Source organism: Ursus americanus, chromosome X (assembly GCF_024610735.1).
Source record: "Ursus americanus isolate L20-20 chromosome X, mUrsAme1.1.p, whole genome shotgun sequence".
Taxonomy (NCBI): Eukaryota; Metazoa; Chordata; class Mammalia; order Carnivora; family Ursidae; genus Ursus; species Ursus americanus.
Window position 1 is genome coordinate 60815449 of NC_142164.1, and position 20643 is coordinate 60836091.

At 36.2% G+C, this 20643-nt stretch overlaps 1 protein-coding gene across 2 annotated transcripts in view; it reads left to right on the forward strand.

Moving 5' to 3' along the window:
* The window catches only part of CYSLTR1 (cysteinyl leukotriene receptor 1), a 38821-nt gene extending 19405 nt beyond the window's left edge, over window positions 1-19416 (forward strand). Inside the window, exons 2-4 of one of the 2 annotated variants that reach the window (XM_045804480.2) lie at window positions 11169-11240; window positions 13792-13872; window positions 17173-19416. In XM_045804480.2, the coding sequence (XP_045660436.2) occupies window positions 17200-18222 (1023 nt within the window). In that variant the 5' untranslated portion in view covers window positions 11169-11240; window positions 13792-13872; window positions 17173-17199 and the 3' untranslated portion in view covers window positions 18223-19416. The remainder of the gene's footprint in view (window positions 1-11168; window positions 11241-13791; window positions 13873-17172) is intronic. The other variant, XM_045804479.2, reaches the window with a different exon arrangement.
* The last annotated feature ends 1227 nt before the right edge of the window (window positions 19417-20643 follow it).

Sequence of the window (20643 nt, forward strand, 5' to 3'; positions counted from 1 at the left end):
TTATTATGTTATGAAGGATAGAATTTAAAGTTTTAAATCAGTCTAGTGGGTTCTTCTCTTTAGAAAGTCAGTTTAATTTCCTCTTAATACGCCTAGCACTTACTATATTTTCTTATTTAATTTTTTTAAGTTATTAACATACAGTGTAATATTAGTTCCAAGTATACAATACAGTGATTCAATACCCCCACACATCTGGTGACATCACAAGTGCATTCCTTAATCTCCCTCACGTATTTAACCCATCCCCCCACCAAACTCCCCTCTGGTAACCATTAGTTTGTTCTCTATAGTTAAGAGTCTGTTTCTTGGTTTGCCTCTCACTTTTTTCCCTTTGCTCATTTGTTTAGTTTCTTAAATTCCACACATGAGTGAAATCATATGGTATTTGTCTTTCTCTGACTTATTTCACTTAGCATAATACTCTCTAGCTCTATCATGTACTTGCAAATGTCAAGATTTCATTTTTTATGGCTGAATAATAGTCCATTGATTATAGATACCTCATCTTTCTTATCCATTCATCGATCAATAGACACTTGGGCTGTTTCCACAAATTTTTTGTTTACATAATTTGGCTATTGTAGATAATGCTGCTATAAACATCAAGGTTCATGTTTCCCTTTGAATTAGTATTTTTGCATCCTTTGGGTAAATACCTTTTAGTGAGATTACTGGATCATAGAGTATTTCTATTTTTCACTTTTTGAGGAACCTCCTCACTATTTTCTACAGTGGCTGAAATAGTTTGCATTCCCACTGACAGAGCAAGAAGGTTCTCCATTCTCCACATCCTCACCAACATCTGTTGTTCCTTGTGTTCTTGATTTTAGCCATTCTGACAAGTGTGAAGTGACATCTCGTTGTAACGTAATTTGATTTGCATTTTCCTGTTGATAAGTGATGTTCAGCATTTTTTCATGTACCTGTTGGACATGTGTATGTCTTCTTTGGAAAAACGTCTATTCATATCTTCTGCCCACTTGTTAATTGGATTATTCATTCTGGAGGTGTTGAGTTTTACTATCAGATATGTCATTTGCAAATATCTTCTCCCATTCCACACATTGCCTTTTAGTTTTTTTGATTATTTCCTTTGCTGTACAGAAGATTTTTATTTTGATGTAGTCCCAATAGTTTATTTATGATTTTGTTTCCATTGCCTGAGGAGACATATATACAAAGAGGGTACTATGACCAATGTGAAAGAAGTTACTGCTTCTGTTATCTTCTAAGATTTTTATGGTTTCAGGTCTCACAGTTAGGTTTTTCATCCATTTTGAATTTATCTGTGTGTATGGTATAATAAAGTGGTCCAGTTGCATTCTTTTGCATGTTGCTGTCCATTTTCCCCAACACCATTTGTTGAAGAGACTGTCTTTTCTCCATTGGATATTCTTTGCTGCTTTCTCCAAGATTAATTGACCATATAATTGTGGGTTTCCTTCTGGGTTTTCCATTCTGTTCTATTGGCCTCTTTGTCTATTTTTGTGCCAGTACCATTCTGTTTTGATTACTACAGCTTTGTAATATAACTTGAAGTCTGGAATTGTCATGCTTCTGGCTTTGCTTTTCTTTTTCAAGGTTGCTTTGGCTATTCGGGGTTTTTTGTGGTTCCATACAAATTGTTTGTTCTAGTTCTAGTTCTGTAAAAAATGCTACTGGCATTTTTTTTAAGATTTATTTATTTATTTTAGAAAGAGAGAGCATGAGCCGGGGGAGAGGGAGGGGGAGAGAATCTCAAGCAAACTCCCCACTGAATGTGGAGCCCAATTCTGCACTCGATCCCACAACCCTGAGATCACGACCAGAGCCTAAATCAAGAGTCAGGCGCTTAACCAACTGAGCCACCCAGGCATCCCAGAAATGCTGTTGGTATTTTGATAGGGATTAGTTTAAATGTGTAGATTGCTTTGAGTAGTATAGACATTTGAATAGTATTTCTTTTCTCATCCATGAGCATGAAATGTCTTCCATTTCCTTGTGTCATCTTCAATTTCTTTCATCAGTGTTTTGCAGTTTTCAGAGTACAGATCTTTCACCTCTTTGGTTAGATTTATTCTTAGGTATCTTATAGTTTTCAGTGCAATCATAAATGAAATTGATTCCTTAATTTCTCTTTTAGCTGCTTCATTATTGCTGTATAGAAATGAAACAGATTTCTGTACATTGATTTTGTATCCTGTGACTTTACTGAATTCATTTATGAGATCTAGCAGTTTCTTTGTTGAGTCTTTCAAGTTTTCCATATAGAGTATCATGTCATCCACAAATAGTGAAAGATTTACTTCTTCCTTGCCAATTGCAATGCCTTTTATTTCTTTTTGTTTTCTGATTGCTATGGCTAGGACTTCCATTACTATGTTGAATTTAAGTGGTGAGAGGGGATATCTCTGTCTTGTTCCTGAGCTTAGAGGAAAAGCTCTCAGTTGTTCCCCACTGAAGACGGTATTAGCTGAGGGTTTTTCATATATGGCCTTTATTATGCTGAGGTATGTTCTTAATGTGAGGTATCATGTTGATAGATATGGAAATATTAAACCACCCTTACAACCCAGGAATAAATCCCACTTGATCATGGTGAATTATTTTTTTAATGTATTCTTGGATTTAGTTTGCTAGTATTTCATTGAGGATTTTTGTGCCTATGTTCATCATTTTCATTCTCATCATTTAGTTCTCTTTTCAGTGGTGTCATTATCTGGTTTTGGTATCAGGGTAATGCTGGCTTCATAGAATGAATTTGGTGGTTCTCTTTTATTCTCCATTTTTTGAAATAGTTTGAGAAGAATAGGTATTCACTCTTCTTTACATGTTTGGTAGAATTCACCTGTGAAGCCATCTGCTCCTGGAGTTTTGTTTCTTGGGAGTTATTACTGATTCAATTTCTTTGCTGATTTTCAGTCTCTAAGTTTTTCTATTTTTCCTGTTTCAGTTTTGGTAATTTTTTTGTTTCTAGGAATTTATTTATTTCTTCCAGGTTATCTCATTTGTTGGCATATAGTTTTCATAACATTCTGATTGTATTTCTGTCTTGTTGATTGTTATTTCTCCTCCCATTCTGATTTTATTTGAATCCTTTCTCTTTTTTTCTTGAGAAGTCTGGGTAGAAGTTCATCAATTTTATTGTTTCAAAGAACCAGCTCCTGTTTCATTAATCTGTTCTATTGTTCCTTTAGTTTCCATATCATTTATTTCTGCTCTAGTCTTTATTATTTCCTTCCTTGTACTGGTTTTAGGCTTTGTGTGTTGTTCTTTTTCTAGCTCCTTTAGGTGTAAGGCTGATTGTTTATTTGAGATTTTTCTTGCTTCTGTAGGTAGGCCTATATTGCTACAAACTTCCCACTTAGAACTGCTTTTGCTGCATCCAAAAAGTTTTGGATCATTGTGCTCTTCATTTTCATTTGTTTCCATGTACTTTTAATTTCTTCTTTGATTTCCTGGTTGATCCATTCATTGTTTAGTAGCATGTTGTTTAACCTACATGTAGTTGTGGTCTTTCCACACTTTTTCTTGTGGTCAACTTCTAGTTTCATAGCATTCTTGTCAGAAAAGATGTATGGTATGAGTTTGATATTTTTTAATTTGTTGAGGCTTGTGTTTTGGGCTAATATGTGATGTATTATGGGGAATGTTCTGTGTGTACTTGAAAAGAATGTGTATTCTGCACTTTTAGGATGGAATGTTTTGGATATATCTATTTAGTCCATCAGGTCCAATGTGTCATTTAAAGCCATTGTTTTCTTGTTGATTTTCTGCTTACATGACCTGCCTATTGATGTAAGTGGGGTGTTAGGGTCCTATACTATTATTATATTATTATCAATGAGTTCCTTAATGTTTGTTATTGTTTTATATGTTCAGATGTTCCCATACTGGGTGCATAAGTATTTACAATTGTTGTATCTTCTTGTTGGATTGTCCCTTTGATTATTATATAGTGCCCTTCATTGTCTCGTTACAGTCTTTGTTTTGAAATCTATTTTGTCTGATATAAGTATTGCTACTCCTGCTTTCTTTTGACATCCATTTGCACGACAGTTTCTCAATTCCCTTTCAGTCTGCAAGTGTCTTTAGGTCTAAAATGAGTCTTTTGTTGGCAGCATACACTTGGGTCTTATTTTTTATCCATTCTGACACCCTATGTCTTTTGATTGGCATGTTTAGCCCATTTACATCAAAGTAATTACTGATAGATAGGTATTTACTGCCATTTTATTTTTTTATTCTTGTTTCTAGAGATTTTCTATGATCATTTCTTGTCTTTCTCTCTTTCATGTTTCCTGATTTTCTTTAGTGATAAATTTGGATTTCTTTCTCTTTATTCTTTGCATATTTTTTAGTGGTTTTTGATATATGCTTACCATTATAGGTGTATATAACCTCTTATGCACATAGCAGTCCATATTAAGTTGATGGTCATTCAAGTTTGAACCCATTCTTTTTTCTTCTCCTTGTCACATTTTTGGTGTATGTTATTATATTTCATATCCTTTTTCTGTGAATTTCTTGACTGATTTTTATAGAAATATTCATTTTTACTGCTTTTGAGTTTCCTGCCTTTATACCATCACTTTTTGTCTCTCCTTTCCACCAAAGAGCCCCCTTTAATATTTCTTGCTGGGCTGGTTTAGTGCTCAAAAACTTCTTTAGGTTTTGTTTGCCTGGGAAACTCTTTATCTCTCCTTCTGTTCTGAATGATAGACTTGTTGGACAGAGGAGTCCTGGCTGCAGATTTTTCCCATTCAGTACTTTGAATATATCATGCCACTTTCTTCTGGCTTGCCAAGTTTCTGTTGATAGATCTCCAGCTAGCCTTATGGGTCTTTCCTTGTAAGTTAAGGAATTCTTTTGTCTTGCTGCTTTTAAGATTTTTTCCTTATCACTTTTCAAATTTAACTACAGTATGTCTTGGTGTTAACTTACTTTGTTGACTCTGATGGGAGTTCTCTTTGTCTCTTGGATCTGGATGTCTCTTTCCTTCCCCAGATTAGGACAGTTTTTCAGTTGCTATTTCTTCAAATAAATTTTCTGCCCCCTTTTCTCTTTCTTCTTCTGGGATTCCTATAATACAAATGTTATTATATTTGACAGAGTCACTGAATTCCCTAAGCTTATTTTCATTTTGCATAATTCTTCTTTTTCCTTTGTTCAGCTTCATTTCTTTCCATTACTTTGTCTATGTCATTAATTGTTTCTCTGCCTATTCTAGCCTGCTGTTCATTCCATGAAGCTTGTTTCCAATCTCATTTGTTGTACTCTTCATCAGTTTGATTTTTTTTAACTCCCTTATCTCTATGGTAAAGGTCTCCCTGATGTCTTCTAGTCTTTTCTCAAGCCCAATGAGTATCCTTATGATCATTGCTTTAAGTTCTCCATCAGACATGTTACTTATATTTGTTTCACTTAGATCTCTGGCAGTGGCCTTATCTCGTTTTTTTCTTTTGGGACAAATTCTTCTGTCTTCACATTTCGTCCCAGTCTCTGTTTTCTTCTCTATGTTAGAAAAACCAGTTATATCTCTTGTTCCTTAAAGTAATGGCCTTATGAAGAAGAGATCATGTAGGGCCCAGGGCCTGGTGCTTCAGGAAATGCCTCCAGTGTCTGTTGCGTGTTCTCTGCTGTTCTGTTCTGGCTTCTCTATCCTTTGAGACTGTCATCTGCAGGTTTTTCTTGACTGCTGTGGGCAGTGTTTGGTCCCTGGCCTTTGTGGAAAATTTTAGCTAGGTGTGCTCCGGTCTGCTTGTGAAATGAGACTTGTCACCACCTGTACTGGAACTGAAGTCTTACAAAACTCTCTGGTCTGGAAAATGGTGTGCACAGGGATTAGTGCTGATCTTCTAGTGGAGGGGTCTGCCACACTAGGACTGAGGAAAGCATGACGAAGAAGGGCAGTTCCACCAGAGCACAGGGGAGTGGGGTTGGTATAAGCAATTTAGGCAGCCAGTGTCAATGCTGTGCTATTTCCTGTAGGTGCCATTGTGTTTATGCTGAGGGGTGGGGGAGGGAAATGTTGCCAGCCAGCTCCTTTTTCCCTGAGATACATCACCATGAATGCTGCCTCTCAGTGATGTGCTCTGAGAAGAGCAAATAATCTCCCCACTGTGTGCCCCAAGTACTCTTTATGCTCTTTAGATTGCTGTTTCCACCCTGTCTGCCTGCCCCCCACCCCAGGTTTTTTGCCTGTCTTCTCTCCTGGAACAGTGCAGTGCCTTCTGGGTTCTATCCCAGCCAAGCCTGCTGACCTTTTAAATTCTAGGCTTTAAGCAAACCTACTGGTTGTAAGAACTCATGAAATTCAGCCCCTCTTGTTTTCCACACCAATGACTTTGGGGAAACATTTTCCTCATGCATTTCCTTGTGTGCTCCTCTCTCTTGCCCTTCTCCAAGGACCATGGCTCCTTCTCTTCCACAACACCTGCAATCTGTTTCTTCCCTAAATCACGTCTCAGCACTTCCTGCCTTCTTCAATTCGGTTTCCTCTCCCTTTTTTTTGTGAGTTTTTTTCTGTCCATCTTCAGGTCAATTTCTGTAGTATTTAGGATGATTTGAGAGCTATCTAGTTGTGTTTGTGGGCCTCTTACTCTGCTGTCATATTCCTGCTCCTCTTTTAGTATTTACTACAAACTGATCTTGTATTTTTACTGATCTTTGTAGATATAGAAGTTAAACTTAGAGATTCAGTTTCTAGCCCTATCCTTCAAAAATTTCTGTTTAACCTCAGTAAGTTTAGCTGAATATTTAATAGTTTGAGGTAATTTAGACACGACTCAGCAGACAATTCATTTTTTTCTATTCATGACAAACAATAAGCCATTAATCAAATAATTAAAACAGGAAGAGTTTTGTTCAATTAAATTAAATTTAGTTAACTTTTAATCTGCCATGTACTTACATAGTCATAGACCACTTCCAATTCACTCTATTCACTAAGAGTTGATACCTGGGGATGTACTTGCCAAAGTCTCAAAAATGTATATATTCCTGAGAAGAATGTAACTGCATTACTGTTCTGTAATATTTATGGAAATAATGTATAGTTTTTTCCTCCACACTAAAGGCTACCCAATATTGAGCAACTGGATGATCTATTTCCCCATTGAATACTTATTTAATGGCATTTCGTGCCTTTCTATAAGAGCTTCTTTCCATACTGAAAACTCTTGCCTTTATCTGGAAACCTTCAGTTAGCTTTTCCTATAAGTTAGTCAGGGGACTTCACCTGGACTCTAGGCAAAGATTTCTGATCATCTTTTTCTGTTAGACCATTTATATGCGGACTACTAGTGTTTCACTCCCACCATGCCAGGAAAAAAAAATTGTCTGAGATGAAATGAGCACCCACTTAAAGAACTTTAACCAATTATCCTTGCATTTCTATGTATAAATCCACACTTCTATGGCTACCACTCTTTTGCAGATTTTTCTAGCTTGCCTTTGGGCCACACTTTCCTCCCTAGAAATTCCCTCCAGACATTTCTTCTTTGGTAGGTGGAAGTCAAAGATGGCTCCAGGATTCTTCCTTCCTTGTGAACAAACCCTATATAATCACCTCCCTTGAGTGTGGATGGGACTATGAATATGAGAAATTTCATTCATGTGTTAGTGTACCAATCAGTTGGTTTTCAGTTAACCAAACAAGAAGTTATCCTGGGTACCACTACTTAATCAGGGAAGCCCTTCAAAAGAAGACCAGCTCCCCAACCCATAAAAGGCCTAAAGTTCATGGAAAGAATTCAGAAAGATTTGAAGAGAGCGATGACTCTCCTGATATCCTGGAAGAAAGCAAATCAAATAACCATGTTGTAAATGAAGGGGATTATGTGTCATGGGCCTGAGGGTGAACTCTAGGAGCTGAGAGTGGTTCCTGGACAACAGTCAGCAAGAAAACAGGGCCTCAATCATACAGTAACAAGAAATGAATTCCGCCAACAACCAATGATCTTGGAAAAGGATCCTTAGCTTCCAGTGAGGTCAGAATTCTGGCTAACAACTTGATTGCAGCTGTGTGAGACCCTAAGCAGAGGACCCAGATAACTTATACCTGAACTCCCGAACCATGGTAACTAAGAGAAAATAAGTGGGTGTTGTTTTAAGTTTATGATAATTTGTTATACAACAACAGAAAACTAATATATCTTCTTTCGTCCTTTTTCACTTTTTATTGATAATGATTATCTAAATAGAGACCAAAAAGTCTCATTAAAAGTTTTAACTCTTGTATTTTTGTTCTAAACTTAATATTCTATTGTAAATGTATTCTCTAAGGTCACCACTGGCCTCCTAATTACCAAATCCAGTCACCATTTTATGAACTTTCTCTTTCATCTTTTGGAAACATTTAAAATCAATGACCACATTCTTCCTTAAGATTATTCTTAAATATAAATATTTTCTATTTGGACATTTTTTCAAATTGTAAACTTTATTTTTTTTAGATTTTATTTATTTATTTGACACAAAGAGAGAGCACAAGCAGGGGGAGTGGCAGGCAGAGGGAGAGGGAGAAGCAGGCTGCCTGCTGAGCAAGGAGCCCAATGCGGGGCTTGATCACAGGATCCTGGGATCATGACTTGAGCTACCCAGGCACCCCTCAAATTCTAAACTTTAAAATAAAGTGAGTTTATAACCTCACTGTGGAGTTTTGGGTATTTTAAACAACCGTAGTCCTCTTGCTTCTCCCTGATATAAACTGAAGAACCCCTCAACACCAAAACTCATATCTACTTTTCTCAAAAACATACATTTTTTAAAACCAACTTATCTTAAGATCAACCATGTTCTTTTTCCTCTAATTTTGAATTATTTCACTGTCTTCCTATATTTTGGAAAACAAAGTAGGCTCAGTGTAAATTTCCACATTATCTTCTTGTTCCTTATAGAATGTATATCTTTCTCCTAATGCAGACTATTTTGGTTCCTTGGGCACTTAATAACCCAAATAAGTGAGTCCTTTTCCCAAGTAAAAAGATTTGTATTTGGGGCACCTGGGTGTCTCAGTCGTTAAGCACCTGCCTTTGGCTCAGGTCATGATCCCGGGGTCCTGGGATCGAGCCCCGCATTGGGCTTTCTGCTCAGCAGGAAGCCTGCTTCTCCCTCTCCCACTCCCCCTGCTTGTGTTCCCTCTCTTGCTGTCTCTCTCTGTCAAATAAAATCTTTTAAAAAAATCTGTATTTTGCTTTATTCCAACAAAATGCAATCAATAGTGTAAAATCCCCCAAATTTAGATTAATACAGCTATTCTTGTTTGCGTGTTTTCAAAAATTTTCTCACAGTCTTTTGGGAGCCAAATTTCAGAATTAAGGTCATCTCCTAAGATCATTTTAGAGTCCAAATGCCAGAACACAAACAAACTCCCACTTGTCATTCTGTTGATCAAAGTTGGCCCTGGTTTCTCCCTGATTAGGGTTATTAGAAACATCAAGTATACTTGACTACCTCTCAAGATATTACTTATAAGGAAAAAATCTTTATGATTTATTTAGATTTGCTAAATAACAAGGTCAAAATAGAGGTTTCATTGCTCAAAAGATGGTTCAAGTAGGGCAGGGCTGATGGTGGGCCTTGGGGAAGGAGTTGGGTAAAAACCATGGATACTTGTAAATGATGACAGGATAACATTAAGAACAAGTTAAACCTTGGTACCATAATGCATTTTTCTCAGGGAGAAAAAAATCACTTGGTACCATAAGGCATTTTTCTCAGGGAGAAAAAATCAGTGACCTGAAGAGCAAGAATATTGGCTTACTTTGGTGGGTCCCTATACTACACTCAAGGACTATGCCTGTCAAAACAATCAGAATTTTAAACTAGCATGTCAGGGTAACCTTGTCCCTGACCCAAGTTTTGCCAAGAGTCACTATTCCAATAATTAAGCTGTCACTTTCATTCTACAGCATATCTTAGTTTGAGAAAACCGTACATCCAAAAAGATGCCACAGATTATTTCAGAGCTCTCCTTCTGGGAGCCCCAGACTCTCCTTAGTACTTACTAGTGGATTTTTTCTTTCACCAACTAGTAATACTTCTTTGGCTTCTGTCATTGTTACCTTTCTCTGTAAGACAGAAGGTTGGATAGGAAACTAAAGTTAGATTGTGAAGGAGGTTGCCTGAAATATAGGGTTGGGATTTTATTATAGTCATTGTAGTCTCTTGAGCAGCCAAAAAAACGAGTGCAACAGAAGGTTAAAGAATGACCAGTGTGAAAAATAATTTAAAATTTTTTTAAAGAAAGAATGACCAGTGTAGTAGTGTGTAAGATGATTTTGAGACAAAGGAGCCTGAAATTAATGGGGTATGAGAAACATGTCCAGAAATTACAAACAGTTCAGCATGGCTAAAATACAAGGTGCATGTAAAAAGCAGGTAATTATGTCATCTATGTATGAGGTAATGAGAGCCACAAATGGAGAGGTAGTAGCAGTAATGAAAAGAAATAAAGAGGAAAAAGAGGAAAATTCAGTATCAGATAAAGTCACTTTAACAGAAATTAAGGCTTTTAGATACTTTGCAGGATAGATTTCATGTATTAGCCAAGATATGGATGGATATATTGTTGGTCCTGGAACCCTAACACCGTATGATCAGGCATGATGGGCATCTCATACAAAAGATGACAAAAAGGAAACAACAAAGATGACTTTAAAAGTTTCTCTGTTAGAAGACCTAAAGAATGTTGATAATACTGCCAGAACAAGAGATGTTGTAACTTGTTATTGTATAACAAAAGGGGTAAGGCCAGTGAGAAAGATGCCCTAGAAAGTGGGACGACTTCACATCATAAGATTAGCACTTAGTTTAGAAGCCACCATCAAAGCTAGAACTTCTGTGTTGCCTTTAGAGGGCCTGACCAAATCCTGAGAAGTTAATATGATCAAAGAGGAATTGAGTATTTCTCTCAGATATTCACCTAAAATGCAGGGAACACCTACTAGACTTAAATCAAGCTTGCAAACATTATTTGCATTATTAATAACATTATTAAAAAATCAAGTCCTCTTCACTAAAGTCATAGATCTCTCATCCTACTTGCTCTTTTGTTGTTGTTGTTGGTTTGTTCTAAGATTAAACTAAACCAAGGAAAATGATACCCTGCCCTTAACAGATTTACAGAATGGCAAACTGAAAGGAAATTCAGAGATATCTAATATAAACCTATTGAATTGCAGATAAGTGAAGAGATCACAGGGAGGAAGTAATTTACTCAAGATCGCACAATTAATCATCCACCATAGCCTGAGGTATGATCCAGGTCTTGTGTCTATCAGTCTTACAAACTTTCCACCATGTTCATTGTTTTGCTCCATGCAAGGATTCCCTCTGATTTTGATAAGACATTACTGAAAGTATATAGAAAATTGATTAATTCAAATCAACCAATATTTAAAACACATTAAACTGTCTACAACATGAAATATAGGAAGAATAAGACTTGGTTATTGCTCTTTAAGTCCTGTGGAATTGGGGTGGGAATAGTGAAGAAGTCTACATTGAAAAACCAGAGAGATGACTATGACTCAAAACAATAAATGAAAATTGTCAAGCAAAATACAAACAAAACACTGCAGGACTTCAACGGAGATATGTACTAAATTGGATTGAAAGGAACAGGAATGGCTTTTTGTTTGACTAGAAATAAAAGAAGAAGCACTATTACCATCTTCATTTAGTAGAAGACACCAGCCTGGGTAAGCAGATCACCAGCTCTACCCAGACCACACTTAGGGAGCACAAAATGTATAAGTCATTCTTACTCATAGGTAGTTCTAATGCAGCAACAATAAAGAGCATGGTATAGGAATTGGGACTTTGTATTCTCAGATTATCTCTGAGTCTCTTATTTCCCTCATTCACTGGAGCTTGACCAGGTTATAGGTTCAATGGAGGCTACACACACACACACACACACACTCATGGACTTAAGGTGATCCAAATAAAAGATCTGAGTAAATCCTGAATCAAATAATTAAAATCAAAAATCACATATCCACACTTTTACTTTTTTGCCTGATGTCTACCCACGCAATCACCCGATAAGAATGGTGGAATCCAATTTTGGCAGAAGCTGCTGTCAGAGACAAGAGTCCTCTAGGAAACTGGAAAAAAAGGAAGGCAAAGAGTGAAAGTATGGAGTGCCTGTTATATGCAAAGCTCAGAATTTCTAAAAAAAAATAATAATAATAATAATAGAAGATACCTCAGAATCCCAAACTTGAGGAAACACTGCTGCCCAGACAATGTGACATGTAATCACTTGGGCATGTACAGTGAACTAAACTATAATTGTACAGCTACCATGGATATGGATAACTAGTACATTAGCCTGGTAATATTACACTTCTCATAGATTGGTCTTAGAAATTCACAAACTTTCTTTCTCTTTCAACACAAGGAAAAAATATAAGCTTTGTCTAAACATAAAATTGTGACAGAGCAAAGTTAATTTTCTCCATAGATGAATGAAATCATATAATTTTAGGTTCAGAGATTTTTTTCAGTCAATAGTCAGTATACCTTTATTGATTACAGAGACCTAGGACAAGCTAAAAAAAAAACAAAAAAAAGTTTATTGACTGACTAAAAAGATATAAAAGCCAACTCAGTTTGACTAGTTCCCCACCTGCAGCTCATACTTCACCCAGACTAGTAGTAAGTTACCTGTATCAATTCCCTACCGGAAGAAGGAGGAAAATTCAGAAAGGGAAAATAAATTGGAGAAGATCTAAAAAATGATTATCTGAATACAGAGTGGACTCAAACAGCAATATTAAAGCTGTAGGTTCGTTTTCCTACTTTTAAAACTTGCCTATGTTTCATATTTTTAATTTCCTTTATTTTCCTTTTGGTTTCCTTTTTTTTTTCTTTTTTTCTTGTTTTCAGCAGAGTTCCTTTAGAAAGGTCTGGTGTGTTTATACTTGCTAAGAATAAACTGGAAGGTATTTATTTGTAGGTACTTAGGCCACAGATAAATGGGAAGTGGCCAGCCTGTGTGGTCCCTGCAGACAGGGATGAAAATTGCCATAGGGGAATACAAACTTGGAGGCGGGGGGGGGGGGTGTTCAGTTTGCTACCATTTCACAAAAGCCCTTCTTTATTCGTTTCTTGGAGATTCGTTACACTTTGTTAAATTTTCTGATATAGTTTAATTGAAGAGAAGAAGCATATACTCATGAAAAGTTAATAATATAAACTACAAAATAGTTGATTTCTGAAGGTATATAATATATAACATATCAGTGATAAAAACAATAACTGATATTATGAAATTTTAGGAAGAAGGGTCCAAGGTCTTCTAATTCATCATTCCTTCAAGGAAAACTGTCCCCAAGCCATTCCAGACAGATATATTTGATATTTTTAATGTTCTAACTCTTCTTCCTATCAAGTTAGATCCTTGGATATGAACTTCCAAATTATTTCCTCTTTGAACTTAATAACAAACTGTTTAGAAGAGAAAATAGGGGAAATATCATGGTTTCATAAAGAGAGAGGTATTTTTATAATATTGGATTCATCTTTAGATACAGAAGCTTCCTGCACACAGCAACAAAAATCTGTGATCAGCCCTGGTCCGCATTGCAAGTTCCACCCCTATCCCCCGGGGATGTAGAAATGAATGTAGGAGAAAGAAGGAAGCATAGAATCCAATAACTAGCCCTAAATCTCTCAGTAAAGCTGTGATGTCCCATGACACACCCTGGATCTGTACTTAAGGCCAGTAAGTTCCCATGACCCTTCTGGACTGCTTCTAAGGTCATTGACTTCCTTTTCAATCTTGTGATTTCATCTTAGGCTTCATCTGAAATTACATCATAAGAAGCACTGACCACTAACTAGGAGCATTCTTGAAAGGCACTGCAGTGTCAGAAAGAGGTATGGTTCCATTTTCTAAATCAGTCTTATTTCTTCAACTTGCAAATTATCTTAACAAAGTAAATTCCTTTGTCATCTGCACAAAAAGTTAATTTTATGCATGTTTATTGCTTGTTTATATTAACCAATTAATAGCCCATTTGCTTTGTTCTAAGATAGTTCTTACCATACTGTATCATAATCTTTCCATACTTCTGACTTATCACTCCTCTCCCCCACCAGACTATAAGCCGCTTGAAGGTAGGGATAGGACTTTAGGTATCTCTGAATCCATATGGTGTGGGTCTTATTATTTGGGGATCACAGTAAATTCTATAAAAATAAATTAAATGCTGTTTAAGACAAGCAAAGCTGTAGTTTGTGAAATGAGTGGCTTAGACTAAATGATCTCTACCCCTCTAAGATTCATTACTTTTTGAAAGTTTTACAATTTTCTTTTTATGACCTAATATAAGTCATTGACTTGATTTAGTTATAAATAAACCATTGAACCTAAATACCAACATTACTAGCAAAGCTTATTTTGACTGTAAGGACTGAAAAGTTTATTCGTGGGACTAATGACCATCTGTTGTGCATTAATTTATTTATCAGTTTTACTTGGCACCGTTCATTCAAAGATCTGGGAATGTCAAATTTATAATATTTAACAGAAAAACAAATAATTATTATTCTGTGTCAAGATATGTATGTTTTTTAATCTTACAGTTAGCATTATGATTTAGCTACTTCCTTAATACCTTAGGAAGCAATTTTACTTTAGGTTCTGAGGTTGAAAAGATTTTAAATGATACTGGAATGCAAAGATAACTGTAAGTGGTTTTGAATGATAAATAATACTTTAAAATGACAAACTTGTTCATCATTCATTTATTCATTCACTCAATTAGCATTTATTGAGCACTTATGGTCTAAGTATATATGTCTTAGCCCTGTGTGACATGCCTTCTTATATATCAACCAGATGGTCTGGAAGGGAAGATAACATATGAATACAAATCATTGATCTGAAAGAGAAATTTAGAGTTCCCTAGAAGGGGAAATGATAGAAATTACTTTGGAAGGGGGATGAGGAAAGTCTGAAAGTCTTTACACCCAAAAAGAGTGTAATTTGAGCTAAAGGGTGGGTAGTTTTTGCATATACCTAGATGGAGGAAAGAGTATTTCAGGAAAAAGAAACAGCATGAAAAAAGACAGTCAGGTGAGAAAACATGTAGTACATATCCCTAGCATAGTAAAATAGTTGTTTCATTGACTATAGGGTGTGCAAAGGAAAAAAGTGAGAGAGAAGCTAGGAAAATTTAGTTGCAACTATACTATAGAGAGCCTTAAATTATCAGGCCAAGAAGTTTGGATTTTATTCTGAAAGTCCTCAGGGACCATTGAAGGTTTTAGAACAGAATCTGATAGAATTGGAAGAAGCTCCAATATATGGAAAATTTTTCTAGAGTTTTTTTAGAAGGATGTAATGAGGATTGATGGTGGTAAGAAAGACAGATGGTAATTGTCTAATACCTTTCAAGTGTAGTTCGTTTTTTTTTTTTAAGATTTATTTATTTATTTATTTATTTGACAGAGATAGAGACAGCCAGCGAGAGAGGGAACACAAGCAGGGGGAGTGGGAGAGGAAGAAGCAGGCACTGATGTGGGGCTCGATCCCATAACACCAGGATCACGCCCTGAGCTTAACCACTGTGCCACCCAGGTGCCCCCCCTCAAGTGTAGTTCTTAAAACAAAGGTTAGAATCAAAAATCTCCACAGCGCCATCTAGTGCCTCATCATAACTCTGACCAATTTGGAAAACCTAGTATCAGGCCTAACAGAAAAAGACTTCATTTAGTTTAGGCAGTTTCCCTCCTTTCCACAATTGCACCTAAGTTCGGGGAACCAATGGTGAAAGAGGCAAGTAACTGGAAAGCAAACTGAGAAATAATGCAGAAGTTGGGAAGAGTCAACTCATTTTTCTCTTTGATCTTAGATATCCACCCTCAGAATGATTCATCCTCAATTTTTTGTCATATACCAACAGTTCTTGGTGAAAAATCATGACATTTTTTAATTAAAGGAAAAAATGAAACAACTAGCCAAGTTGTTATCAGTAGTAAACCTGGAAGTTATATCCCACCTACAAGCACCACCATAGCTGTTTGTTCCATTGCTGGGAGTTCTTGCATGTCCAAGTAGTTTTCCACCTTACAAACCCAACTCTATCTTTTACTGGGGAGAAAGAGCTGTGTAAAAGGCCAAGAAATCAGACTTCAAGCAAAGATTATCCACACACAAAAAATTATCCACCATATTCTATATTGATGAGTTGCTCTCACTTTCTTAAAGAATAAAAAATCCTGGGGGAACACTAGAAATCATTATTTCCACATTGCCTCATCCCTAAATCTATCTGATCAGAGCTTGTTTACTGCCTTAATTAACTATCTTGATGTAGCTTAACTAAGCTAGACCAATAACAACCTCTTGGTATACAAGAAACGACCATGTATGGTTGAATAGTATGGCTTTGAGAGTGAGTCTAGGAAGAGAACAAGAATAAACAGCTACAATATCCTTACCCAGAAAGTATCTTTTAACTAGTTATGCTACATCTTTCCTCAGAGCCTTAACTTTGGTGCAGATTTTTTTAAAAATGTGTTTTACCTCTTCAGAATGTTTTTCCTTCATTAAAACAATTAGATGAGCATCAACCAGCAGATGTTATGTAGGAAGCCCTCTTCTTCAAGCAACCAAGTATTTTCACCTAGATTTTATTCTCCAAGAGAATTCAATGCTCTTCCAATAGATAGATGATGATGATGATGATAGATAGATGATAGATAGATAGATAGATAGATAGATAGATAGATAGATAGATGATAGATAGATAGATAGATGATAGACAGGTGGATATTTATATTTATGAAAAACGACTATCCTTAAAGCTTTTATCGAAAGAAAAACTCAATTAAAAGGAAGATTTACAGAATAGTACTAGAGTAATATGACTTAAAGAAAAAGCAGAGCTATTTTAGCTAGGTTTTGAAGATTAAGAGGAAGTCCATTAGGCAAACTTGGGTGGAAAAGGAGGGGAAAAGAGTTTTCTTGATGCCTGTAGGATGCAAACCTTTCTCCTGGAGGCAAGGTGCAGCTGAATCCCTCTTTATTGCCCCACCACTTGTGCTTCCTGCCATGGGCAAAAAGTATATATAATGACAATATAAAGTGAAATCTTAGTACTTCCTGTAATTTATTGTCTGATAAAAATTGACAAGAATTTATATATATATATATGTATATATATATTGTAGGCATCAAGCAGACATTCCTAAAGAAACATGGATGGAGTCGGGAATCTGACAGCATCTTCTGCCAATAATAACACGTGCAGTGACACTATTGATGACTTCCGCAATCAAGTGTATTCCACCTTGTACTCTATGATCTCCGTTGTGGGCTTCTTTGGCAATAGCTTTGTGCTCTATGTCCTCATAAAAACATATAATGAGAAGTCAGCTTTCCAAGTATACATGATTAATTTGGCAGTAGCAGATCTGCTCTGCGTGTGTACGCTGCCTCTCCGCGTAGTCTATTATGTTCACAAAGGCATTTGGCTTTTTGGTGACTTTTTGTGCCGCCTCAGCACCTATGCCTTGTATGTCAACCTCTATTGTAGTATCTTCTTTATGACAGCCATGAGCTTTTTCCGGTGTATTGCAATTGTTTTTCCAGTCCAGAACATTAATTTGGTCACACAGAAGAAAGCCAGGTTTGTGTGCGTTGGCATTTGGATTTTTGTGATTCTGGCCAGTTCTCCATTTTTAATGTCCACATCTTACAAAGATGAGAAAAATAATACCAAGTGCTTTGAGCCTCCACAGAACAATCAGGCTAAACATCATGTTTTGGTCTTGCATTATGTGTCATTGTTAGTCGGATTTATTATTCCTTTTGTTGTTATAATTGTCTGTTACACAATGATCATTTTAACCTTACTTAAAAATTCAATGAAGAAAAATCTATCAAGCCGTAAAAAAGCTATAGGAATGATCATAGTTGTGACAGCCGCCTTTTTGATCAGCTTCATGCCATATCATATTCAACGCACCATTCACCTTCATTTTTTACACAATGAAACTAAAGCCTGTGATTCTGTTCTTAGAATGCAAAAGTCAGTGGTCATAACCTTGTCTCTGGCTGCATCAAATTGTTGCTTTGACCCTCTCCTATATTTCTTTTCAGGGGGGAACTTTAGGAGAAGACTCTCTACATTTAGAAAGCATTCCTTGTCCAGTGTGACTTACGTACCCAAGAAAAAGGCCTCTTTGCCAGAAAAAGGAGAAGAAACATGTAAAGAATAATTTAAACCCATTGAAATCAATGAAAAGAGTTTTCCAAACAAGTATTACCTCAAATTGTCTACAATAAAAATGAGTATTTCCATTAATAATTTACAAATACTTAACTGAATGTATGCCTATAAACATATCTCATTTATGAATCCACGCTGCTACAGGTCCTGAAGATATTTTAAGTGTTAAAAATTCAGTCCACAACTATTAACTAAATCATAAGTGGTTTTTTGATCATTTACTGAAAGGTGAAGAATATTCTTGTCTTGGCATTGTAAAAAATGGATCTGAGACCAAAGTTTTTTCCCTCAAATAAAAGCTTCACAAAGGATAAGAACTAGCCTTTGAAGATACAAAATTAGCAATTAGTCCCCAGTCATCCTAACATATTCCTTTGCATGCATGCCATCAGATGAGAACTGGAATGACCCAGGAGCTACATAAAATGTCCTGTCACTCTCTTCCTTTGTAGTATTGACTGACTAGGCAAGGTAGGGCCATTTCTTCCAAAACAGAATATGCAAGTGCTAGAACACCCTAGTATCCATGCAACCCATGCAAAGACTCCATGCGATGTGCAGTCTGGAAACTAGAAATATGAACTTGGTCAAAAGGGAGTTTGCGTCCAATTATCTTCTGCTCCTGACCCAGGCCCTCAAAGATAATGGTGGCGTTTTTGTTGCTTAATGAAGTTCTTACAGGGCATTCTCTCCCTACATGACATACAATTCTTCCTTCAAAACCAGACAACTGGCACTCCCGTATATGAACAGAAGTAATTTAAAATTTATCTAAAGAAGAGGGAAAGGGTTCTACTTTTCTACATGCTTATTATTGGGATCAAAACAGGCTACAGTGGATTTCTGAAAAATTTGAATGTTGATATTACAAGCTGTTTTAAGAAGTACTTATATTTATATAACTATGTCAGAGATTTTGCTCTATGATATGCATTTATGAGTGGAAGTTAAATACAAGTTTTATTATTATTTTATACTTTTTCTTCTCTATTGGCATGTTGACAGGACTATCAAGGAGATGTTTACAGTGGGTTTTATGTTACAGTGGAAGCTTTGTTCTTAAAACACAACAACTTGTTTATGGCTGAAATATAATATTCATGGGCAAGCTTTTGCTGAAGTGTGGTCTGTTTCTTTATTCTGTGTTTCAAAAGGCAACTTACCTCAGAAGAAATAAATGATAATGGTGAAGAAAAAGCTATGAAAGGATTCTATCTAAATCTGCCATGTGCGTGTTATTTCTATTTTATCACTTCTAATGTTGTAACCCCTTAAGAAAACACTCAAAACAAAAAGAAAGAGGAACCTCCGAGGCATAGTATAACTAACTGGTGCCCATTTACTTTTTAACATACCTGAGACTTGGCAGTATCTACACTTTTATCGTTTACCATTTTTTCATTATTTGAGGTGAAGATCAAACATAGTATCTATCAAAACATTCAGTCCTCATTTCTCGCGTTCTAAGCTTTCTGCTATTCAGTAACTATAGCGTGAGAGAAGAGCACTAAATTAGAAGCTGGAAGACCTGGTTACTAATCTGGTCTCTCTTACTAGTGGTGTAACTTTCAGCAAGTGACGTAAATTCTGATCTTCAGCCTCCTCATTTGTAAAATGGTAATAATAATACTTGTCTTGCCTTTTTCACAAGGCATTTTTGAACCTCAAATGTGATCATAACACACAAACATATGTTAAAGTTTTACCTTTAAATAATTTTAAAGCTCTTATAGACAGTTTTGTTACTTAAATATACTGATTCATATTTACAACATGGATTCTAAATTTTGAAAGATTTTTTTTTACTTTTTTTTATTAATAATATTTTTATGATGTTAGTCACCATACAGTACATCCCCGGTTTCCGATGTAAGGCTTGATGATTCATTAGTTGTGTATAACACCCAGTGCACCATGCAATACGTGCCCTCCTTACTACCCATCACCAGCCTATCCCATTCCCCCACCCCCTCCCCTCTGAAGCCCTCAGTTTGTTTCTCATTGTCCATAGTCTCTCATGCTTCATTCCCCCTTCTGATTACCCCCCTTTCTTTATCCCTTTCTTCTCCTACTGATCTTCCTAGTTCTTATGTTCCATAGATGAGAGAAACCATATGATAATTGTCTTTCTCTGCTTGACTTATTTCACTTAGCATAATCTCTTCCAGTCCCATCCATGTTGCTGCAAATGGGTAATTGTTCTTTCTGATAGCTGAGTAATATTCCATTGTATATATGGACCACATCTTCTTAATTCAGTCATCTGTTGAAGGGCATCTCGGCTCCTTCCACGATTTAGTTATTGTGGACAATGCTGCTATGAACATTGGGGTGCATATGGCCCTTCTCTTCACTACATCTGTATCTTTGGGGTAAATTCCCAGTAGTGCAATTGCTGGATCATAGGGTA